At 31.2% G+C, this 24,601-nt stretch overlaps 3 protein-coding genes across 3 annotated transcripts; 2 read left to right on the top strand and 1 right to left on the bottom strand.

Moving 5' to 3' along the window:
• Positions 1–2,423: 2,423 nt before the first annotated feature.
• Positions 2,424–3,584, bottom strand: LOC114184524 (F-box/kelch-repeat protein At3g23880-like). The gene has a single exon (XM_028071832.1). It carries the CDS (start codon positions 3,582–3,584, stop codon positions 2,424–2,426), a length of 1,161 nt encoding a protein of 386 aa, XP_027927633.1.
• An 11,689-nt stretch (positions 3,585–15,273) lies between these two features.
• On the top strand, positions 15,274–21,270 carry LOC114184523 (guanine nucleotide-binding protein-like NSN1). The gene is made up of 5 exons (XM_028071830.1): positions 15,274–15,309; positions 19,907–20,143; positions 20,533–20,638; positions 20,746–20,919; positions 21,012–21,270. Exons 1-5 carry the CDS (start codon positions 15,274–15,276, stop codon positions 21,248–21,250), a joined length of 792 nt encoding a protein of 263 aa, XP_027927631.1. The 3' UTR covers positions 21,251–21,270.
• Positions 21,271–22,101: 831 nt separating this feature from the next.
• Positions 22,102–24,212, top strand: LOC114184522 (guanine nucleotide-binding protein-like NSN1). Its single transcript, XM_028071829.1, has 4 exons — positions 22,102–22,174; positions 22,275–22,519; positions 23,876–24,140; positions 24,208–24,212. The coding sequence occupies exons 1-4, from the start codon at positions 22,156–22,158 to the stop codon at positions 24,210–24,212; spliced, it is 534 nt and encodes a 177-aa protein (XP_027927630.1). The 5' UTR covers positions 22,102–22,155.
• Positions 24,213–24,601: the final 389 nt, after the last annotated feature.

Below are 24,601 nucleotides of genomic sequence, written 5' to 3'. Positions count from 1 at the left end.
ATATTAGTAGTGAGCATGATGAAGACATTGGTTATTGATTTTACTGTGATTTTGTCATCTCATGAATTGCTTAAAAAATTATTTAAAAAATTGAATACTTAAAAATAAATAAATAATTTTTTTATGTGGATTGTTGAGCCAATCTACTTAACCCACCAATCCGTGATGGATTGAGTCGAGTTGCAAAATTTATGATTCATCATAAAGTGAGATAGGTTAGGCTCACTTATTTTTAACCCACCGACTCACTTTCACATGTATATATACAATGCTAATAATGCTAATATAAATGAATTTAATAAAGATAATTAAATGTATTAACGTATATACAATGCTAATAAATTAGGGTTATAAAATATCACATTGTATATTTTATTTGCATAAATCCAATTTCTTATTCGGCATTTTGACCCTTGTTCAATTAAAAACATTTGACTTGTTAATTTTGTATTCTTGTAATTTTTGGTTCATGTTTATTCTAAAACTATATGATATAAGTTTTTTACTATTTTCTAATATTTGAACAATGAGGCTTACTCTGGATTTTTATTATCTGGTGGCTTATATGAACATTAAACATAAGGATCGAGGTTTTTGTTGAGAGCTCTAATAAGTAAGGGTTTGATCTAGAATGGTATAATTACTTAAATAGTTTGGGTTAGACACTATTGCTTCTAAATTTTAACCCTCCATGCAAAGTATATGGCTGATGGTAATGCTTTCATTTTTCAAAAGAGTTCAAACAAATTCTCTTGTTATGTTCCATTACTCTTATATAATTTTTTATATGCAGATTTCACGGTTTACACCTTTGTTTTGTCACCATTCCATATTTCCTCATCCTTTTTATCTCTAAGCATTATAGTACCCTCTACCTTTCTCATGAGGTTTGCCACTGTGTCCTTCTCCCATTCAAACCACTCTCTTCTCCATTGTAAGTTCCACACCCAATTTTCTCCATTCCAATATTCGGTCTCCACTAACTTTGCTTTCTTTGAGATTGAATTTGTATATAACCTCATATACTTTTATTTCAAGGGGATTTCATCTAGCCATAGATTATCCCAAAAATTGATTTTATTACCTATCCTTCTATTCCATCTTATATTTCTATCAAACCAATTTTCCTTATACCCTCCTTCACATGTTTTCGTAATATCTTCCCACTATCATGAGTCATGACTACAAACTTTTTTATCATCTAATGTTCTCCAAAACTCATATTTGGAGAGCACAATATCTTTCCAAAGTCTAGGTTCTTCCTTAACTAGTTTCTATTTCTATTTTCCTAACAAGGCTATGTTGAACTTGTCCAAGTCCTTTTCTCCCAACCCACCATCTTCCTTAGTTCTACAAATACACTCCCATAACTCATGCAATTTTCCTACCTTCGTGGCCCCTTCCCATAGGAACTCTCTGTAATTTTCTACTAATTTTTCCCACACTAACAAACATTTTGAAGATAGATAAGTAATATAAAGAAATGGTAGAAATTATAGATTTTATTAACATTACCTTTCCTGCAAAGATAGATGTCTTACTTTGCATTTAGACAATCTCTTTCTTATATTTATTATCATATCATTCCAAAAAACTTTCTTTCTATGATTTGCCCCTACCTTTATGCCTAGGTATAGAAAAATGTTTGCAGAGAATGCTTCTTATGTTTGTCTTACAAGAGAATCTCGCGAAGACTTGACTCTTTCAAAGATCTTTTAAAATACACATTAAACTTGCTTCCCACCAATAACCTTAGAAAATTGAATGTCAACTTTGTGAAGAGCATAAAAACTATCTTACCTTGGTCTGAGAAGTCATGCCATATATTATAATGTTTCTTGAAGAAGAGACATGCATCTCTACACTTGGACATGGACATAAGCAACTTAAAGAAGAATATATTCTCTGAAGCACAAAATGGATATGAAGATTCTCGATGACTATTTCTTCTAATCTTATAAATAGAAGATATTACTGAAGAAGAAAGGTTATTCTTGAAATCTTTATGCGATCATTGAGCCAAAAGACTCCCCTTTTAGTGCACATATATGTGATCTTTCATATCATTTTACCTTTATAATTTGTTTACTTAGCTAGAAGTAGTTATATCCCCTTATTTTTCCTAAAATATAACACAAGTACAAAAAGTCATTTTTGGTTATTCCAAGTGCATAAAGGACTACTGTTACAAGGAACCTCTTAGAAAGGATATAAAATCTTTAAGCACTCTTAACACTAGAGACTAGTTTCACAAAAGTACAGGATTTAGAAATCTAATGCAACATGTTATTCATAACCAATGATAGATCGAATGAACCACCCAAACTAGTACCACTCTCTATCATATATTCACATGAAAATGATGAGGTTTTGAAACCTCTGACAAAACTTAACATACTCATCTGAGAAAACATAAGACAACTTTAATTCCGATATGGCAAAACCAAGCTCTGAACGAAGTCATACGAGCAAAAGAAAAACTTGTCGTCATTGAAAAGTTCACGACCATCTATACTATTGTCTTTCTTATTGTATAGAATAAATTTCGCACTATCGTAGCTTGCAAGCAACATAACATCATCATTCTGAGACAAACACAAAATCACTGGAAGAGCTGGAAAGCCATGAAGAACACGAATATGAAGATCTTCATAACTTACATTCAGCAACAGTGTCCATGATTTTGCAACTCCAAACTCTCTCATTATCCAAACAACAAAACAAGTCCCTTGATGATGGGAAAGACACAAACAACCCTTCAAGACCTCAAGCACAGGCACATCCGGAGGAGGCACTTCAGAAAGACCATCAGGCATAGACAAATAACTGCATTTCTCATTCTTCAAATCGTAAGAAAAAATTTCTAACTCGTTGATTGTAACAGTTCCCCAGCGATACCCAGGACCGCATTTGGGAAGTGCTAACCAGTTTAAATGGCCACACACATAAGCTCCATGAACACTCAACGCAGGGAAAGCATTACAAGTTAAGGTGTTTCTCCAACAACTGTCACCTAAATAATAAACCCTAACCTCCATTTTCTGTAATTTATTATCCAAAAAAACAACTTGGTATCTGTCACTCCAATCATCGTAGCCAAACCCAAACATAAACAAATAAGGGTAGTTGTGATCACCGAAACGAATACGTATGTGTGGAGAATCTTCGCCCATGAGCCTTGTGGATGGATTCCAAAACCGGACCCAATATTCTTCAAATTCATCTCCACGGTAAGAATCTTGCAAGCAAACCAAGCCGTTACAGACACCCAAGATTGTGTAATCGTGGTTGAATCGGTGACAAACGTCAACCGTGGATGATGGGTTGTGAAGTAAATTTTGTAAGGAACATGGTGCTGCACAGTACCTGCTTTCATCGTTCTCGTAGTCTCTGAAGGTTAACAAGATGTGTGTGTTTTTGGAAGACTTTTGAAGGTGCAGTTTAACAAATGTCGGATCGAAGACGAGGGTGTTCAACCATTTTGATATGCACCTGAGTCGCATGAGATCCTTCACTGGAACCCTTGATAAAATTTCTACCATGAGTTCTTGAGGAACAACGGGAGAACATTGAGATGAAGACATTGATGTGATGAGATGCACACAAATTACCTGCCGATTAAAGTTTTTAGAAAAAATAGCAGGATTTTCTTGCAAACTTTTTTAATAAATTTACAAAAACATTCTCATGGAATATGAAAATAAAATGAGTTTAGAGAGTTAAAAAAAAACAAAAAATGGAACCACAAAAACTACTATTACTCTTAATAGTATCAATTTCTTTATTAGAAAACAAATTATATAAATGTAATAGGTACATGTGGTATACCATCCAAATGCATAGAAGCTATTTATACACCAGACACTATTGGTTTGGATCCAAATGCACCACATAACCACTGACTAATTAGCCACATAGTACTCTTTGATTATAGTACTCTTTGATTTTAGTCACGAAAAGCCTATTTTACTTCATATGATCCTTAACTTGACAGTGTAGAACGATGCTTACACAACCCTTCACAGCACATTTATCGAACCTTCATAGCAGTGTAGTATTGAAGAAAAAAATCTCGGGTGGCTTCTTCAACCATAAGTATTAAAGTATAATGCAAATTCTAGAAGAATCTAAAAAATATAAGATAGAGTTATTGAAATGTAAAGAAACTTCTAGAGTATTGGAGAAAAGCCTAGGATAGAAAGAAAAATCAAGAACATTCAACTATGTAGAAAAATCTAGAAGTATTTGCATTAGTTCTAGCTAGGAGTTTCTAGAATAATCTATGGGACTATAAATACCCATGTATCCTACCATTTTGTAACATCAAGAACAACTAACACAACATCCAATACAACTACTCTCAACTACAAATACACTTCTCCAACTACTACTTTCACACTCTACTATCTACACATTTTCTCTATCCCTTCAACTATCCCTTTCACAACCTTGAATTACTATCAATAAGGCTACTTAATTCCTACACGGAAAAACCAAGCTCTGAACATAATCATAAGAGAAAAGAGATTGTTTGTTCTCGTTATAAATTTCGCGAACCTTTATTCTATTGTCTCTGATATTGAACAAGGTAAATTCTGCTTGCAAACCTGTATCTGCAAGCAACACAACATCATATTTCTCACGGATACAAATTATTTCCATGTAATGTCGACAGCAATAACAAGTAACCTTTATTCTTATAATTCAGCAACTTTGACCAAGATTTTTCATCACTAAAGTCCCTCGTTAGCCACACAAAAAAATTATCATCATGATGATGAGAAAGACACAAACAACTATTCAAAACCTTAAGCTCAGTGTCAAAAGGATGGACTTCTAAAATGCCATCTGGCATAGAAAAATAACTACAAGTCTTCTTCTTTAGATCGTAACAAAATATTTCTAACTCGTTCATTTTAGTTCCTCCTCGTTCATCATCACTACAGCGGGATTTGGGATATACTAACCAATTTAAAGTCCCACTCACAAAAGCACCACAAGTTCCATGACTTTGAAGCCCAATCATAGGGGCAACAACATCACAAGTTAAAGTATTTCTCCAACAAGTATCTCCTAAACAACAAACTCTTACTTCCAGTTTCTGCGATTGATTCTTATTATTATCCAATAGCACAACTTGGTAGGTGTCATTCCATTCATCATACCCAAATCCAAACATGAAAGGATGTTTATAATCGTTGAGATTAAGACGAATATGTGGAGAGTCTTTAGTCATGACCTTTGTTGTTGGATTCCCAATCCGAAACCAGTATTCTTTAAATTTATCTTCAATACAAGAATCTTGTAAGCATACCAAGCCGCTGCAGGCACCCAAGATAGTGTAACTGCGGTTGAATGGGAGATGTTTGTGATGTAAAGTTTCAAGGGTGGATGATGGGTTGTCAAGTAAATCTTGTACAGGACAAACTATGGCATAATCCCTTCTTTTGTCCCAGACTTCAAAGGTCAATAGGGTGTGAGTGTTTTTTGAAGACCTTTGAAGGTGAAGTTTCACAAATGCAGGATTTGTGACAAGATGACCATCTTGAAACGCACTTGAATCGCAGGAGATCCTTCACAGGAAGCCACGACAAAATTTCCATGATCATATCTTAGGAGAGAACACAACTATTCTGAGAAGACATTGATGCAGAAAAACCTACTCTACGTGCAAATATTTAACTGAGAAAGAAAAAAAAGTGCATATTGAAAAATGGAGAAACAGGAAGTAAAACAAGTGACAATGAAGATGAAAAGTTGTTGCATGCTGCAAAATTTTATAGACAGAATGTCGACCCCACACGCATTCAATTTTCTCAAGAAGATGAAAAAATACGATTGAAAATGATAATATCACACCCAACAAATTTTAACAAATTACATTAATATTTTTTACTACTAAATTTGACAATTTTCTCTTACAATCTTTTTTTATAACATGAAATGTTATTTTCTAACTGGTTTTTAATATTGAAAATGAAAAAAAATAAAAATAGAAAACCAATTAAAAAATAACACCTAAAATTATAAGAGAAAGTTATCAAAATTTAATAGTCAAAAAATCGTTTTCCTTTACACGTCACTAATTTATTCTAACAATACAACATTATACTAATCACTTTTGTCCATCGTTCTTTTTTTCTATTTTCTAAAAAAATAAAGAGATCCAAAAGAACCTCTTTCCCACTTTTAACTTTTTTTTTAATAATTCATTTCATATATCTTTTTCCCAGAAGCACACAAAAAAAATATTCTGTTAAAACTCGGAAATAAAAGTGGTTTAAAAAGGAAGAAAAATTCCATGGTAAGAAGTTGCTTTGAGATGTTTAAATCTGTTGGTCCCACACGCTTTCACTAAATGTTTAATACAAACGACCATTTAATATTAACTGCATACCAATACAAACGTTCCAATTTATGTCATTATTAGACTATTCAATACAAATCGAGTGCATTAATTTCGATAACTAATGCTTTTAAAGAAATACTCAATTAAAACAACTATTGAAAGTTTTAAGAAAGAATATTTTCTTCTTCCCACACAAAATTCAAAGCTTGTATTTTTTTTTTTGAGAATTTAAGAAAGAATATTTTCCTCTTTCCACACAAAATTCAAAGCTTTTGTTTGTGTTTGAAAATGAATTTAGGAAGTAAATTAATAGATTTGAAGATGATGAGAGTAAAAGTGGTGTTGCTTAGATTTAAGGGAAAAATAGTAAATGAAGGAAAATAAGATGAAAGTTTATAAAGTTCAATAAATAATGAGATATGTTTGATAAATTAAAACATATGTTTTAATTAATAAAAATGAAAGATTATATTTTACATTTTGACATAAAAGTAGTTTAAAGTAAAAATGTAATTAATGTAAATTATGTTATAATAAAATGAGTTATAATTTAAAATTGATGAAATTAAATTCAAATAAAATAAAATTGGTAGAAATTAAGTTGAAATAGATCGTAGATACAGTACTAAAAATTCTTATATTACATGAGAATTTTTATGTGAATTTTCTTGCAAATTTGTTAAAAAAATTTGTAAGAAAAAGCTTTTTTCTGCTATTTTTTATTATAAGAATCTTAATTGACAACCTTCGTGGGTAATTATTTCTTACAAAATTATAAAATTCGTAAGTATTTCTTACAAAATTTGTTGCGAAAAATGTTTTATACAAAATATTTTACAAAAAAATTGGCAGCAATTTTCTACAATTTTTTTATAACAAAATTTGTAAGTATTTCCTGTAAAAAAATAAAACAAAATTAGGAGAAAATATAAGTTTTTTTAGTAGTGATATATAATTTAAATAAATTATTATTATTATTACAATAATAATTAATAATAATATAATAATTATTGTTATTATTAGTATTATTAGTATTATTATTGTAATAATAATAATAATTATTATTATTATTAGTATTATTATTATTTATGTATAGTGGAAAAGTAAAAAAGAATTGAGAATAAAATGGTATTTATGCACACACAATATTCACCCTCATCATGCTATAGTAAACAACTGGAAGCTCAATAATTTATATGATTTGTTTTGTATATGTGACGAGAAAAAAATTACATCTATTTAATTAATTATTTTTTATTTTTATAAATCAATCTTAAGGAAAAAAAAAGTTCAATATTAAATTAATTACCATTTAAATAACATGTCAAATGATTGCATATAATATATCAATCACAAAAATTATTTTTTATCATTAATTACTCTTTTATCATTATTTTGCCATTAACTGTATTTTAGAATATATATAATAGAATATTCATATTCTCCCTGTATATAATTTCTGTTTTTCCTTCTATTATATTTTAAAATTAAATAAATTATGTAAATTTATCATATATTAAAAGTAATTATATATATATATATATATACACACACACAAAAACTAATCATATATTAGATTAGAAGTAACTTTAGAACATATTACAATTTACTAATTTATTTTAACAACACAATATATTACAATCTATTTACCTTTTTCTATACGAATACAATATTTTTATTTTCTAAAAAAAAAATACAAAGTTACAGTGTGTTTGCAATAATAATAATAATAATAATTAAATAAATTTGCCTATTTAATATATATATATATATATATATATATATATATATCATATTTTTTTACTCCTAATTATATTTTAAATTTTAAAAATTTATTCAATCCTTAAAAAAAATCATATGAATATTAATTATATGAGTAATTCTATAAAAAAAATTATATGACAAAATTTTGGATTTGTCACATTAGAGTTACTCATATATGATTCATTATAAATATTTTATATTACTTATTTGTTTGTATCCTCTATAAGTTACCATGTTATATCTATAGTACTTCATATCAATTATAAGAGACACAAAATAGTTGTTTCCTATCCTCTCATCGTCTATTATTCCTTTGATCATCTATTCTTTTTTTTTTTTTTTCTGTTATTAGCTTTATTTTATAACAATATTGTTATTTTTAAACAATAAAAGTATTCGTTTTGTTTATTTTTTAAATGATAATACTCTGAAAATAAAGAAAAGAATATATTATTTTACTTATTCATATATTGTATTTCATTAATTATTTTCAACATTAAAAAAATGTAAAAATATGTACTTTTTGTCTATATGTACGAAATATTTATTTTCAAAATCATAATTTAAAAATATAATAAAAATAGATAATAGCAAACAAATGATGCACAAATTTAAACACATAATTACTTAAACCGTAAAATATATCATCCTTCTCCGCATATTTTATAGTAAAGTTTTTGTTTATACGTGTATATTAAAGATTCACGGACTAATACATTTACTAATGATCAATACAATTTACTAACAAAGAAAAATTAAATAATTAAAAAAAAAACTTTGCTTTCAAATTAAAAGTTTTTTCTTTTTTTGTATTTTATAATATGATTTTTATTTAAAACTAAAATTCATAAATTTTAAAAAATGGATAATTTAAATATTTTCAAAATTAAAAGAAAAAATTGTGTTGACACGGTGAACTGAGAATTCTTATATTACTTGATGGATATATAAGGTTTTTCTAATAAATGGGTTGGCTGGTAAGAAGATGCATGGAAACATCTATAATATCGGTATTGGTAAACAAAGCCTTACTTAGGAATTTCAACTAAAAAGAGGGTTGAAATCTAGGATTGAGATGTTTTAATCTCTTTATCCATCTCAAAAATTTAATTTGATCTCTTAATGTTTTAAAAAAGTCTATTTTATTGTTGTTCAAAAATTAAATTAATAATGTTAGAAACCATTATTCTAATTAAAAAAATCTATTTTATTGTTATTAAAAAATTAAACAAATAATGTTAGAAACCATTATTCTATCAGAAGATATGACAAAAGTCTCAATTTTTCATGAGTGAAAATCATCATGTATTGCATAATTTAAAAATTCATTCTAAATTATGTAATTTTCAAAATATAGTATGAATTACGTACATATTACATTCTACAATTTCAAATTCGTAATACGTCTCTAAACTGAGTAATCTAGAAATATATATGACGAATTATACAATTTTGAATTTATTTTTGAATTATGCAATCTACTAATGAATTTTTATTACATAAAAATTTGAAAATTTGTTATATATATTTTGAGATCCAAAAATTATTGAATAATCTTAAATGCAGTTTTAAAATCCGATGGTATTTCTAAATTTTTGTTCATTGGTATAGACATATTTCTGGTATGTATATGTTGCTGACTTAGTTTTTATATCATAGGTAAATTTCATCTTTTCAATTCTACTTTTTTGTTTTATATATTGTGTTAACTGTCCAATCACTTAAATTTTGAAATTAACGAAATTTAATATTTTATAATTACAAATTTGAGAATGACAGCAAACCTTCATAGCAGTGTTGAATTAAGGAAAGAAATGGCTATTCTATTGTATCTGATGATGTTGTACCAAAAAAAAATGGTTTGTATATCTGTTTGCACAACATCATCATTCTCACACATCAAGTTTTTCATCACTAAACTTCTTTAACCAAAAAAACAAAATTACCCTCATAATATAATAATGAGAAAGACACAAACAACCCTTTCAAAAGCTTAAGCACAGGCAGAATAGGCTCACTTCTAGAGTGCCATGAGGCTTACGGAAATGACTACAAGTCTCGTTCTTTAGATCGTAAAAAAATTTTTCTAACTTATTCATTTTAATTTCTCCTCATTCATCACTAGAACAAACTAGAACAAGATTTAGGATATGCGGAGAGTCTTTATACATGACCCGTGTGGCAGGATTCCAAATCTGAACCCAAAATTCTTCAAATTTATCTTCTACGATAAAAGAGTCATGTAAGCATACCAAGCCGTTGCAGAAACCCAAGATACTTACTCGCGATTGAATGGGCGATGATTGTGATATAAAGTTTCAAGGGTGGGTGATGGATTATCCCCGGAAGAACACAACTATTCTGAAGACATTGATACAGAAGGCAAAACCCTATCTTACACAAAGCTACAATTATTTAACTGTTAAGGGGAAATAAATGTAGATTAGAAAATAAAAAAAAAATAGAAGAGGAGATATTTGCTCTTTTCAGGTAACAACTTGGGTTTGGATGAAACATAAAAATCCATATGTTATGTTCTCTTATAGTGATTGGTTTCTTTCTTCTTATGTATTATTAAAATCTTTGTGATATGATTAATTGTTTTGTGTTTAAGTGTGCTAGACAAGCTTATACAGGTCACTATTGACGAAGGGACCATGACAAATCATAAATATAATAGTACATGTTGATCAATCTCCTTTGGGTCAGAAGTGAAATTGCCCAATTTGACAAATGCAATGAGAATGAAATGTATTAAGCGTACTTTAATCTTTCTTGTTCTCCTAGAGGGCCATTTGGATGCATTTATCCTCCTTCTATGAGGGGAAGATGTGTTCAAACGTTTAAAGTATTGACATTAGGAAGAATGCGGTCTGATTAATGTATATTATTATTATATTATTCGAAAATTTGGTAGGGGTCTGTGTTTTAGGTAGCATACTCTTTGCCCCCTTTGTTTGTGGATCACAAAGTTGTTCCAAATTGTGATTATTTAGTTTTGAATGGTTTTTTGTTTTGATGGAGCCATGATGCTAAGCTATTGCATCTATTTGTCCTACATTTTTGTATAAGGGTTAGAGTACCCCTCAAGTATTCTATTTAATTTATTTTATTCTTTGCTGATAAAAAAAAAAGAGTGAAGTGATCACAGTGAACATAAACGTAGTTACATGCTGCAGAAGATTTTATAGACAAAATGCGGACAATTTGATAAGAATGTGAACAAATATTATTATTTGTATTAGTTTCTACACTTTTTTTCTTTTTTATATCCTTGTATTTATGGTCTGTTTGTAACATTCCAATTTTTTCTAATACTTTTAAGCCATCTAATTATTAACAACTAATGATTTCTAATAAACTTATGGAAAACATGAAGTTTTAATGTTTTTTTTAAAGAAAATTGAGTAGTGTAATGCTTAAATATACCATAAGTACTACTTTCAAAGGGAGAAGTCAATGAAATCAATTGTCTTTACATAACTATTTTAACTAACATAAATAGAAGAAAATCATAAACTCTAAATTACTAGCTCAAACTCATTCCAACTTTCATTCGTTTATCCTTATTGTGCATCTAAACCTATTTCATCATAAGCTTCAATGCCAACTGACACTATTATCGCATGTGGAAATAGAACTACCAACAAAATGCTAAGCTAATATAACAAATATTACATTCACATAATCATTAATATCACGTATATATTACATCAATCATCCGGTATCATTCATGGAGACCTGCTTAAACCGTAATAGTCATGGAGATCTCCTCAAATATTTAGGAACACTCATGAAAACATATTCACACTCCTCTAATCATTAACACAAAACATGATAATGCATATCAAAACTCATACAATCACAAAAATATTAACATCCATAATCTGAATTTGGTATGCAAACTTCAAAGTTTCTCCCTATGTGTTTGAATTTACTCTAACTTTTCCCTCAATCTATTAAGACACATTATTTCTCATAACATAACACTTACTCACTTACTCATTTAAATATTTGTAAGTTTCATTCTCACCTTTAAAATCCTAGATATTCTTAAGAGATTTTATGTTGTCTTTCTAATAACTCTAAAATATCATATACATATTTTCCTACCTTTCTTTTTCTATTTCTTAGGAAATCTTTTTAAATCTTATGTATATAACCATATTCACCCACGTAACAAATCGTATATCTTTTCAATAAATCCCTTTAACAAATAATCATCATATATAACTCATTTATAGTGCAATAATTACTTTATATATCCTTCAAAATGATCTCTTATCTTTTATATTCTAAAACATCATTTAAATAAAATAAATCTTTTAAAATAATAAATCATTACGTTTCTTATAATAACTTTCTAAATAAATACTTTTTAAATAATTAATGGTCACTTAAATATATTTAACATCTTTTAACAATATCTCATAATATTTTAACGACATATATATATATATAATATCTTTATAATTAAATAATTTTGAAACCATTTTGTCTTTTACTTTAAATATTTATTTAATCTCATTTATTTATTTTTCTAATTATTATAATTTTTTGGATCTCATATTCTCTTAATAAATAAAATTTTTCGTCCTAAAAAATGAAATTCCTAGAATGAATTTTATACAAAACACAAAATATTTTAAAACTGTACAAAATTAAATTAATATTTTAAAACATTAATTTGATCGTATAAAATCATATTATTATCTAAATCATATATAGATTAAATATTTATACAATTGTATAATTAGTTATTAAATTAAATAATTAGTTATTGTAATATATATATATATATATATATATAATTTATACATAATTTTATTTATTAATTTAATCACCATTAATAATCATATCATTAATAATAATAATATTATGAATGAAAAAATAAAAATAACTGAAACTTCCTAAAATTTCCAAATAATATTATAATATTATTTGATAGTTACGTTTGACGGATTTCACTCCCACTCATTTCAGTATATATAGTTATCATTCCTAACATTAAATATATGCTACAAAAAATAACAGAAACATATTCGTATATATTTATATATTTATTATGTACATATAATGGATCATATGCTTCTACTAATATACGCCGAAATAAAAGATACATAAATCTGAAACTTTTCCGATTCACAACTTAGAATATATATATATATATATATATATATATATATATATATATATCAACATTTCGAAAAATAAAAACAGTCCACAGCATTTAATATCCATTAAATCTATTCAATTCTAAAAATATTAACAAATCAGCAACATCAAATAAAAAAAATATTATTCTGATACCAATCGAAATTTTTTGGTTAAATCATGTATTAGTTTTATCTCCTTCAAATATTTGAAAAACTCATTCATATAACTGCAGTATAATATTATTAATACTGTGTCAACACTTGACTCATAGAACCCTAAAACTATCACAAATGTATAACCTAAACAAAGAAGAACTTAAAGGAAGAGAGCGAACAATTTGAAATTTGTGTTTTTTCAAGCATTGTAGTCAAAGAGGTTGGATATATACAATTTTTAGGTTTAATTACGCTTTTGGATTGCCCACACTTTTAGGCTAGTTTAGATATCTTAGTTTTGGATATATATTACTTTATATTTTAATAAAATTAAATTGTAGAAGCTAAATATGTACTAAATTATAACAATAAAAACTTTATAAATTGAAACCTTACTACTAACTAGTATTTATCAAAAAACACGTGTGAAATTATTTAAGCTCAAAATATTAACAAATTCGGCTTAAGTTAGCCTAAGAAAACCCCTTTTAAATTTTTTTGTTACATTATAGTTTTTTTATAATATATTTAAGTAATTATATTTTATTATAAAAAAATCTAGGCATATAAAATTCATTATTTTAATATATCAAATTAAAAGATGAGGATATAAAAAATTTGTTTTAGAATACTAAAACAACTCTGATTGAATATCAAATTTAATATGTTGATTATGTAATCTTACCTTTTAAAATTTGAATAACAATATACAACAAACTCCTTCACCCTCTTCTCTATTCGCTCACTCCAGGACCTCTTCAAATCTTTTCTCTTCTTCTCTCCGTTTTCTACTATTTTTGACGTGGATTATCGTTCTCATCTCTTTTTCTCTTGTAAAGGTAGAGAACACAAAATGGTGATGAAAAGCAAGAGTAAGAAAACCCAATCCCTGTTCTTTGTTTGATATCAGTAGTGTGCAATGATTTTAATTGTTTATTTTTTTATTATTGTTGTGAATTTTTTGGGGTGCAGAGAGTAAGAGTGATGTGATCCCAACAAGGCTTATAGCTTGGGTCAACGCCTAGGCCCAAATCATGCTCAAGGCCCAATACATGACCCACATGCACCTTCAAGCCCAAGCCCATTAAGAGGCCCAATAACAAGGAGCATGCTAAAAAAGATCCAATTGGGCTTCATTCAAGATGGCCCAAACCCACATGGGCTTCTCATACTCTTCACATGGGCCAAAGAAGATGTGAAGATTTGAAGAGGTTTCTCAAAGAGCAATAGAATAGCAATAATATTGGCCTATTGTTTAGGCTTTGCTTTCTAGAATAATAAGTCAAACAATGAGTAGTTCAATTGATAAAATTGGGCTTGACTAAGCCCAATAGGAGATTTGGCCATGAGCTATCAAAAAAGCCAAGGTGGACTAAGTGGAAGTCAACACTTCTTCCTACACCTCATGGATCCAAAGCATCCAAGGGTTAGGAATGCTTCCTCCTTTTCCAAGGCATCATCCAATGGCCAAGATCAAGCCTCCTTCTCCAAGCTTGATCTAAGGGCCAAGATCAAGGCCCACTCCATCCAAAGGCTCTCCTTTCTCATGTGTAAATGGCTTCATATAAAAGCCAAAATTTCACTCATTTGTAGACACTCTTGAAATTTTATGCAATAGATGCAACTTGAGTTGAGAGCACTCCTCCCTCTATTGCCTTTGAGAGTCACCACTTTCTAGAGATTTCCTCTCTCTACCTCTAGCCACCTTCCTTAGGCTAGCATAGATTAGGAAATCCTATCACCTCTTTCACCTTCCATTGCTTGCAAGTGCCTTCCAACTTGCCTCCATTCCTTCATCCATTTCCGCTGCCCATAGAGCTCTTCATGCACCTTTGGAGCTCCACCATAATGGTATCAAGAGCCATCAAACCATGGTCTCTCAAGGTTTGGTAAGGTTCTTTCCTAGTCTTGTGTTTCCATCATTTTTCCGTCTTGTTTTCATCATCATCTTCTTCTTTTTTGTTTTTCTTTCACCTATGAGACTACAAGAGTGTTCTACACTCTATTTGTAGATTTCCTTGCTTGCTATGGTTCACATCATTTACTAGCTTTCCTTTACATTTCAGCACCATTTTATTGTTTCCATTGTGTTTCTTGTCATTTTTATTCGGTGATTCTTTTTTTTCTTTTAAATTTCCACCATTCAAGTTGTGTTCTATGTCTTGTTCATGCTTTCTTTTACATGTTTCTTCAATTTTCCACCGTTTACATTCATTTTCTGCACTTGCTTGAGTGAAACCGTGCCAAACTCCACTCCAAAACGCAATGAAGCTTCATGCTATGCGTGTGGTTGTTTGAGTCAGCTTTCCTCACTGTTTTAATGCCATTTCACCGATTGGTTTGTGCCTTAGAGTGTCCTAAGATGTTCATCTTCATCTATGCTTGATTCTAGATCATAATCAAGCTCCAAATCGAATTGATTTGTCTATTGAACATCTTCCCCTTTCACTCTGCTTTTGCTTCTGTTTTCAACTTTTTTCCACTGCACACCTTCTGTTTGAGAAGTGTCACGAGTGACTCAGTGCACCAAATTTTAAGCTGATTGTTGCTTCGAAAAGCTAAGTCATAGACGAAAATTCTCCAACAAGAATCATTCAATTATGTTGAGAATTGAATTCTATACAAATTTTTGAAGTAGAGGCAACTTTCTGCGTTTTTCAGTGCCAGTTTGCTGCTGTTTTCACTTGTGTCCTGACGCACACTTTTCTTGTGTGATTTAACTGTAACGATTCATAGCACCGAATCCCTTTCTGATTTTTGCATAATTTTCTTAACATCTAGACGAAAAAGTAACAAAAAGAATCATTCAAATATGTCCAGTACAAAAAATATGAAAATTCTTCAAAGTTAAGGCATCTGTCAGCGTTTTCTGGTGCTGTGTTTTCGAAAAAATCACTGTTTAGTGCATTTTTGGTGTGTTTTGCTTCAGAATTTCAGTGCTCTTTGTTTATACATTTGCTTGTTTATGTGTGTATTCCATATTGCCATCAATTGCTTTCATTTGGAGTGGATTACTTCCCTCACATTGGCATACATGCAATGAATACCATAAGCATTTTATGAGCACTGTAGTTTCTGTTTTTGGTTTTTACTCTATTCTAGTTCCATTCTAGGATTCCTTTTGTTGTGCTTTCCTTTCTTTCAAGCCTTAATTTCTTGCTTGTCCTTGTTTTTGGCTATTCAATTCAGTCTTGTCAAATCATATTCAATGTGGTTTAGCTTTCTTAATTAGCTTTTCTTGTGTTATACATTTCAATTGGCAAGTAATGTTGGCTTCAATGCTCTTGATTGTGAATTAAGTGATTTTGTTTTCCAAATTGGTTGCTAGTCTAAGGTAGCATTTTAGGTGGTGGTTGAGAAGTAAAACTCTAGAGAGTGTGCTTGAATTCTTCCTCTCACCTTCACCATATTTTGGAAAATTTTGAGCCATCAATTTCTTGCTTGAGTGAGAGCTAACCAATGCCTTTGGCATAGTTTGTTTGCTGTTTTTGTTCATTATTTTGGCCAGGTTTTGTTGCTGTTTGGTGTTGCATTTTGCATCCACAAGGGGTCCAAATATTCCTCCAATTGGTGTATACTTCAAAGCCATCAACTAAGGCTTCATTTGGCACCAAAGTGCTCTTGGGAGTGCATCACTTTGATGTGCAAAATTGTGGTGTTCAAGTTGGCCTCGGGAGTAGCTTCCAACACCAATTTCAAGCATTTTTGTTGGCCATTATGGCTTGTAATTGTTGTATCTTTTAGTTTACTAGTTTTTCTACAATTTGGTCACTTCTTTTGGTCAATTTGGAGCATCCTTTGTGCCTTATTTTCTACTCAAAGTTCTCTAAAAGTTTGGTGCTCTTGGGTTGCTCCTCTTTGCCTAAATTTTGTGTACCAATTTTAACTCTCTTTGAACTTTTATTTTGACCTACTTAGGTGTCTTGGGGAACCACAAGGTGTTCAATCCCATCTCCTACGTAGAACCTTTATCATCTATTAGTAATTCGCTTTTAGTGGTAAGTGTGTTGAAAGTTCTAAGTGCTTTCTCACCTTACATTAGGCTGCATAGCTTAGATTCATGTTTTCACGTTGCATAGTGGCTTGATTTGTGAGATCAAAGTCTCTAATCTTTTGCCATTTAAGGGTCCGTTTTTAGTGTTAAATTTCTTTGAGTCTTGTTTGCTTGTTTTATGCTTAGTGACTCGAGTGATTCTATTTACTTAGCACTTAGACAATTGTGTGATCTTTGACACCTTTTACAAGTGTATCTTGGCAAGGATTGGCCTTGGTATTTAAGAAGTCTTAAAGACTCACCTCGCCTAACCTGGAGGTCCACTTGTGATTGATTTCCTCTACCACACTTTTTTCAAGTTGCATAAGTTCATTCAATCACCATGAGTACATATTCTACATATAGTCCTAGGTTGCATAAGCATGGTAGTCATGAGTTGCATCATACATTTCATAGTGACATTCCATTCTTTGGGGAGGATATAGGACCAATATCATTTAGAGATTGGATGTGGCATACCGAGAAATTGGTGCAACCATTGTTTAGTAAATATAGTCAATTTGACATTCTTAGGCATGTTACTTCTAGGTTTATAGGACGTGCATTCGAGTGGTGGCAAGAGAGGCAATATAAAGTGAAAAAGGGGACAAAATCATGCATTAATACATTTTATGAATTGAAAGCATGCATGTGGAAGCATTTCATTCCCCCTTCATTTAGGATCACTAAAGAGCAACAAGCTAGGATAGAAAACTTCATTGACATAGGGGATGCTTTCATCCAAAATCTTGCTAAGTTTTCTAGACTAGAAAAAGATTTTAAGCACAATTTGGACTTGCTCTTGAGTGAACAAAGAAAGAGAGCAAAACATAAGAAAGAGCAAGCAAAACTTAAAAAGCTTCGAGAGTATGAAAAGAAGAGAGAAAAAGAAGAGCTTGAGAAACTTTGTGCTAAAAGAGAACAAGAGGACAAAGAGATAAAAGAGAAAAAGAAAAGAGATGAAGAAGAAAAGGCAAAAGAGGATAATATTAGAAAAGCCAAAGAAGAGAATGAGAGAAAAGAATTTGAAGCAAGAGAGAAAATAAAACAAGAGAGTGAGCTTGAACGACAATCAAAAGTGGTAGAGTTAAAGAGTATTTCAAGCCTAAGGGAACTCATTGTTAAGGATTTGGTGTACCATCCTTCACCAATTCCTTCCATGAAGACCCAATTTTCAAAGGGAATTCTCCCATCTTTAAACTCTTCTCACTTTTTTATTAAATCTTTTGTTTTGTTTCATTCTCAACCTTTTTGTTCTCCATCTTATTCACTTATTTCATCCTCCTCCACATATTGTGCCAAAACACACTCTGACTTTAAAATTCATTTCAAAAATCATATAAGTCAAAGTGTAAGACACTCTTGTGAAGTGGGCCTAATACCAACTTTTTCCAAATTTATAAGCCCACTTTCTCACATTCCCCAATCAATTATACTGCATGGTCTTCATGATTTTAATCCAATTCTGTTTGATGACTATTGTAGATATGTTTTTGATCCTGGTGGAACCCAGCTTTAGTTGCTGTGAGCCTTAAATGACCCTCTTGATCTGAGGTCAGATCCTCTTCAAGTGGGAGGGGATGATGTGATCCCAACAAGGCTTATAGCTTGGGTCAACGCCTAAGCCCAAATCATGCTCAAGGCCCAATACATGACCCACATGCACCTTCAAGCCCAAGCCCATTAAGAGGCCCAATAACAAGGAGCATGCTAAAAAAGATCCAATTGGGCTTCATTCAAGATGGCCCAAACCCACATGGGCTTCTCATACTCTTCACATGGGCCAAAGAAGATGTGAAGATTTGAAGAGGTTTCTCAAAGAGCAATAGAATAGCAATAATATTGGCCTATTGTTTAGGCTTTGCTTTCTAGAATAATAAGTCAAACAATGAGTAGTTCAATTGATAAAATTGGGCTTGACTAAGCCCAATAGGAGATTTGGCCATGAGCTATCAAAAAAGCCAAGGTGGACTAAGTGGAAGTCAACACTTCTTCCTACACCTCATGGATCCAAAGCATCCAAGGGTTAGGAATGCTTCCTCCTTTTCCAAGGCATCATCCAATGGCCAAGATCAAGCCTCCTTCTCCAAGCTTGATCTAAGGGCCAAGATCAAGGCCCACTCCATCCAAAGGCTCTCCTTTCTCATGTGTAAATGGCTTCATATAAAAGCCAAAATTTCACTCATTTGTAGACACTCTTGAAATTTTATGCAATAGATGCAACTTGAGTTGAGAGCACTCCTCCCTCTATTGCCTTTGAGAGTCACCACTTTCTAGAGATTTTCTCTCTCTACCTCTAGCCACCTTCCTTAGGCTAGCATAGATTAGGAAATCCTATCACCTCTTTCACCTTCCATTGCTTGCAAGTGCCTTCCAACTTGCCTCCATTCCTTCATCCATTTCCGCTGCCCATAGAGCTCTTCATGCACCTTTGGAGCTCCACCAAAGAGTAAGAGTGTTTCGTTGAAGAAGAAGTACAAGGTGATACGGAAGGTGAAAGAGCACAACAGAAAAAAAGCGAAGGAAGCGAAGAAGCTTAGGCTGAGTGGGAAAAATAAGGTTGAGAAGGATCCTGGTATTCCCAACGATTGGCCCTTCAAGGAACAGGAACTGAAAGCCCTTGAAGCTCGAAGAGCGAAGGCCATTGAAGAATTGGAGCAAAAGAAAGTTGAACGCAAGGAGAGGGTAATTGCTTTATCTTTATTAAACTCCACGTTTCATGCATTCATTTTTTTTTATTATTGATTATGATTTGTTATGTTACATGATAAGTTAAATGAATGTGTAAACCTTGTTCTTGTAGAAAGTGATTCATGGACAGTTGGGTTTTGATTGTTCTTAGTGAGAGAAGTGTAGGAATGATAGGTGGTGTAATGTGATAGGAAGAAAGAGATAGATGATAATGAGGGTGTATGAATGTTGGTGTTTTAAAGTGTTTTTGATTATTATATCAGTATAGATTTATGTCCACGTCAAATTGGGGTGGGAAAGAGAAGAGTGGTGCGAAGTAAAGTGTCATTTGTGATTTCTATTTTTCTTGCAGTTAGGAATTTACTATTCATTGCTTGTTTCAGGCTCGTAAAAGGAAATTGGGCTTGCTAGAGGAGGAAGATGACTCCAAGTTGCTAGAGGATTCTAAAAAAAATAGTAATGATTTTGGTACCGCCTTAAAGACCAGAGGTGTGTACTTATTTGCAATTTCTTGACAGTTTGGTTAGTTTGAACTATCAAGTGCTTACTTGCCTATGTTCTTACAATTGCTATTTTTGTTTTTAATTATTCCATAGATAGCTCAGATAGAGCCTTTTACAAGGATCTTGTTAAGGTCATTGAAGCCTCTGATGTCTTACTGGAGGTTCTTGATGCCCGGGATCCTTTGGGGACTCGCTGTCCCGAGATAGAAAACATGGTAATGAAATCGGGTCCTGATAAACGTCTCGTCTTGCTTTTAAGTAAAATTGGTAGTTTACTGATCATATTTCATTTTGTCTGCTTTCTCCATTTTGTGGAATATTTATTTTTGCTTTGGCTAATCATTTGACCCTTACAATAGATCTTGTCCCTAAAGAAGCTTTAGAAAAGTGGCTCAAATACCTTAGAGAAGAATTACCTACCGTGGCCTTCAAGTGTAGTACGCAACAACAAAGGTTAAACTTAGCGTGGAGGAAATCTACTAAGAAAGCCAAATCAAGCGATATTTTGCAACTAAGTGATTGTCTTGGAGCTGATACTCTACTCAAATTGTTGAAGAATTACTCAAGAAGTCATGAGGTAAAATTGCGATTTTCATAATGAAAATTTTGTGCTAAATCAGTTGCTTGTGAGTCATTTCACAGTTACAATTTTGGTTCCTGTATTGTGCTTCCCTCCATGGAATTATTATCAGATATATGATTGAAAATCCTTTATGTATTCACTGCTGATATTTTTGGTGTGTATGAGTGTGGTTTTTTATGTTTTTCCATGCATTCTAGCCTGGGATATTGTAAATTTATGGTCTTGCTAATGTGCATTGGATACACTATATTGACATGAAAATTATAGAATAGAAGATACCTTTACTGGAAAAGCAAACTTAAATGTTGAACCGAATATGAAATCAAAAGGTTTCGCAAATAAACTTATAGTATATAAACTTAGGGAGAAGTGAAGAGCATAACTGGGTTGGTTTTCATTTTTTGGCACTTACATTTAGAGTCAATTTGAAGAAATGTTTGTGGGTGGATGTGTCTTGTGCACCGGCTCAGAAAGAAAAATAAAGTGGTAGATCACACTTTTTTTAATATTTTAGTAGAAATTAAATTATTACTAAACCTTATGTCTATGGTACTTGCTCCCATGGTTATCAAATGTACGTGTAGAATGTATGTTCCCACACCCATATCCCGAGTTAACTTAAAGTAAACTTAAAGTAAACTTGATTTTGGAATAATCTCGCTAAATTTGTCGTGAACTTGGTGAACTCAACTAAACTTGTGATCCAACAACAGAGTTGGCAGTCCATATGACTTTTCTTCGAGCCATAAAGACCCCAAAGATTATTGTTTCCTATGCGAAATCAGCTTGATTCATTCTTCTCTATTCGCTCGCTCCAAGGCCTCTTCAAATCTTTTCTCTTCTTCTCTCCGTTTTCTACTATTTTTGACGTGGATTATCGTTCGCATCTCTTTTTCTCTTGTAAAGGTAGAGAACACAAAATGGTGATGAAAAGCAAGAGTAAGAAAACCCAATCCCTATTCTTTGTTTGATATCAGTAGTGTGCAATGATTTTAATTGTTTATTTTTTTATTATTGTTGTGAATTTTTTGGGGTGCAGAGAGTAAGAGTAAGAGGGTTTCGTTGAAGAAGAAGTACAAGGTGATACGGAAGGTGAAAGAGCACAACAGAAAAAAAGCGAAGGAAGCGAAGAAGCTTAGGCTGAGTGGGAAAAATAAGGTTGAGAAGGATCCTGGTATTCCCAACGATTGGCCCTTCAAGGAACAGGAACTGAAAGCCCTTGAAGCTCGAAAAGCGAAGGCCATTGAAGAATTGGAGCAAAAGAAAGCTGAACGCAAGGAGAGGGTAATTGCTTTATCTTTATTAAACTCCACGTTTCATGCATTCATTTTTTTTTATTATTGATTATGATTTGTTATGTTACATGATAAGTTAAATGAATGTGTAAACCTTGTTCTTGTAGAAAGTGATTCATGGACAGTTGGGTTTTGATTGTTCTTAGTGAGAGAAGTGTAGGAATGATAGGTGGTGTAATGTGATAGGAAGAAAGAGATAGATGATAATGAGGGTGTATGAATGTTGGTGTTTTAAAGTGTTTTTGATTATTATATCAGTATAGATTTATGTCCACGTCAAACTGGGGTGGGAAAGAGAAGAGTGGTGCGAAGTTTCGTGAGAGATGATGTTTCAGGGGTCCTTTCTTCTCTTATGAGCTTTTGGCCCTCAATCCAACAACCTTTTCTCTTATATAAAATATAAAATCTAGTATACAATATGACCATTCAAGTTATATAAGAGAATAATTAAAGTAATTATAAAAGAATAGTAATATTAGAAAAATATAAAAAATATTTAAAAATATAATATAATAATCTAATAGTAATAATAATAATAATATTTCATTAAAAAAGTATAAAAAGTTATTTATAGAATCATATAACAATAAAGTATTATATTATTTATAGATATTTTAATTTTTTTATTTAAAGTAAACTTGTAATAATAATAATGTAAACTTGTTACATATACTCTTGACATAGACTCTCGAGTTTGACAACTTGTTCCCATAATGATATCACCTCTAAATGGAACTTCAGAATTGTTGGCATTAATGTTCTCTATATTGTTGATGCATTTTTCTGAATCATCGTTTCTAGTGTAAGATAAGTATCAATCTTGCTAGATAGGGTTTCTCTTCTTACCTAGTTTTGTTTTTGCTATTTTATCTGTTGAAAATACTTTGTTATCCAAACATTTTCTTTTTAAAATCAGAATAATAGAAATGTCGGTTTATGTCTAACTTAAATCTACACAAAAGAGTGAAGTTTGCACCTAGCTAAAAGCACGCACACCCAACACACAGACATATGTTCTATTTTAGTCATCTAGGTGACACTGATCTAACATTTTCATTTGTTTGCTTTTGCATAAATGTACCAACATTTGGTCAATCACACAGCAAAGCTAAATGTAAAGATTTTGAGTTGGAAAAGTATGCTTTACTGTGCATCTTCATGGTTTATCGTTGCTACCTTTTGGGGGTTTTGTCATTTGATTGATTATCTATTTTCCCTGTTGTAGTTGTTTTTCTAGTCTTTATAATGTCTATTGCTTATCCATTAATTGTTTTGTTTTTTCTGCTTTTGTCCTTTAATTCTAGATCATTGATTTTGTTGTTGTTTTGCTTCCTTGTCTTGACAGATCAAGAAGTCAATAACCGTGGGTTTGATTGGCTTGCCCAATGTGGGGAAGAGTAGTCTTATTAATAGTTTAAAAAGGTCTCATGTTGTCAATGTTGGCTCTACTCCGGGGTTAACAAGATCAATGCAAGAGGTTCATTTGGACAAAAATGTTAAGTTGCTAGAATGCCCTGGTGTTGTTATGCTGAAGTCTCAACATAATGATGCTTCCATTGCCTTAAAAAATTGCAAGAGGATTGAGAACTTAGAGGATCCAATTAGCCCAGGTATACCAAGTCATTTCCCCCCTCCCTTATTATCTGGTTATTCAGGTGTTTATTTGCATTAATTCAGTTTGAAATGAATGGTAGAAGATTTATAGGTATTTTACATGAAAAAAATAGTAAAAGAAAATAAGCTTGTGACATTGAAGAAATTCTATTCAATTCTACAACAGTTTGAAGTATTTTCTATTTTTTGGTGCATTTGGTTTGACTAGTGCCTATATATATAAGGGTGCCTTTTGTCTTTAAACATGTTATTTTTGTGTAAATTTCTTATCCCCTTTTCCTCCATTTTCTCAAATAGAATTACTTTCAATTATAAATTCAATTATTTTCAGAATCGTTCCCTCTTTACAACTTCCCTTTACTTTTGTGTTAACAATGATGGTGTGAATGAGGTTAGTCTGTGGGTCGCTGGGTGTGTACATTGTATTTTATTATATGGTTGTGTGTGGTTTGGTCTA

The sequence above is a fragment of the Vigna unguiculata genome, chromosome 5, assembly GCF_004118075.2.
Source record: "Vigna unguiculata cultivar IT97K-499-35 chromosome 5, ASM411807v1, whole genome shotgun sequence".
Lineage (NCBI taxonomy): Eukaryota > Viridiplantae > Streptophyta > Magnoliopsida > Fabales > Fabaceae > Vigna > Vigna unguiculata.
Note: the sequence above shows the minus strand (reverse complement) of the source record. Positions and strands in the feature narration are given on the sequence as shown.

Excerpts from the sequence above, each read along its gene's own strand:
- LOC114184524 (XM_028071832.1), bottom strand. The coding sequence starts at position 3,584 with ATGTCTTCATCTCAATGTTCTCCCGTTGTTCCTCAAGAACTCATGGTA.
- LOC114184523 (XM_028071830.1), top strand. The coding sequence starts at position 15,274 with ATGGTATCAAGAGCCATCAAACCATGGTCTCTCAAG. Across the intron at positions 20,639-20,745 it reads TACCGCCTTAAAGACCAGAG|ATAGCTCAGATAGAGCCTTT; the intron begins GTGTGTACTTAT and ends ATTATTCCATAG. Across the intron at positions 20,920-21,011 it reads CTTGCTTTTAAGTAAAATTG|ATCTTGTCCCTAAAGAAGCT; the intron begins GTAGTTTACTGA and ends CCCTTACAATAG.
- LOC114184522 (XM_028071829.1), top strand. Across the intron at positions 22,520-23,875 it reads AAGCTGAACGCAAGGAGAGG|ATCAAGAAGTCAATAACCGT; the intron begins GTAATTGCTTTA and ends TTGTCTTGACAG.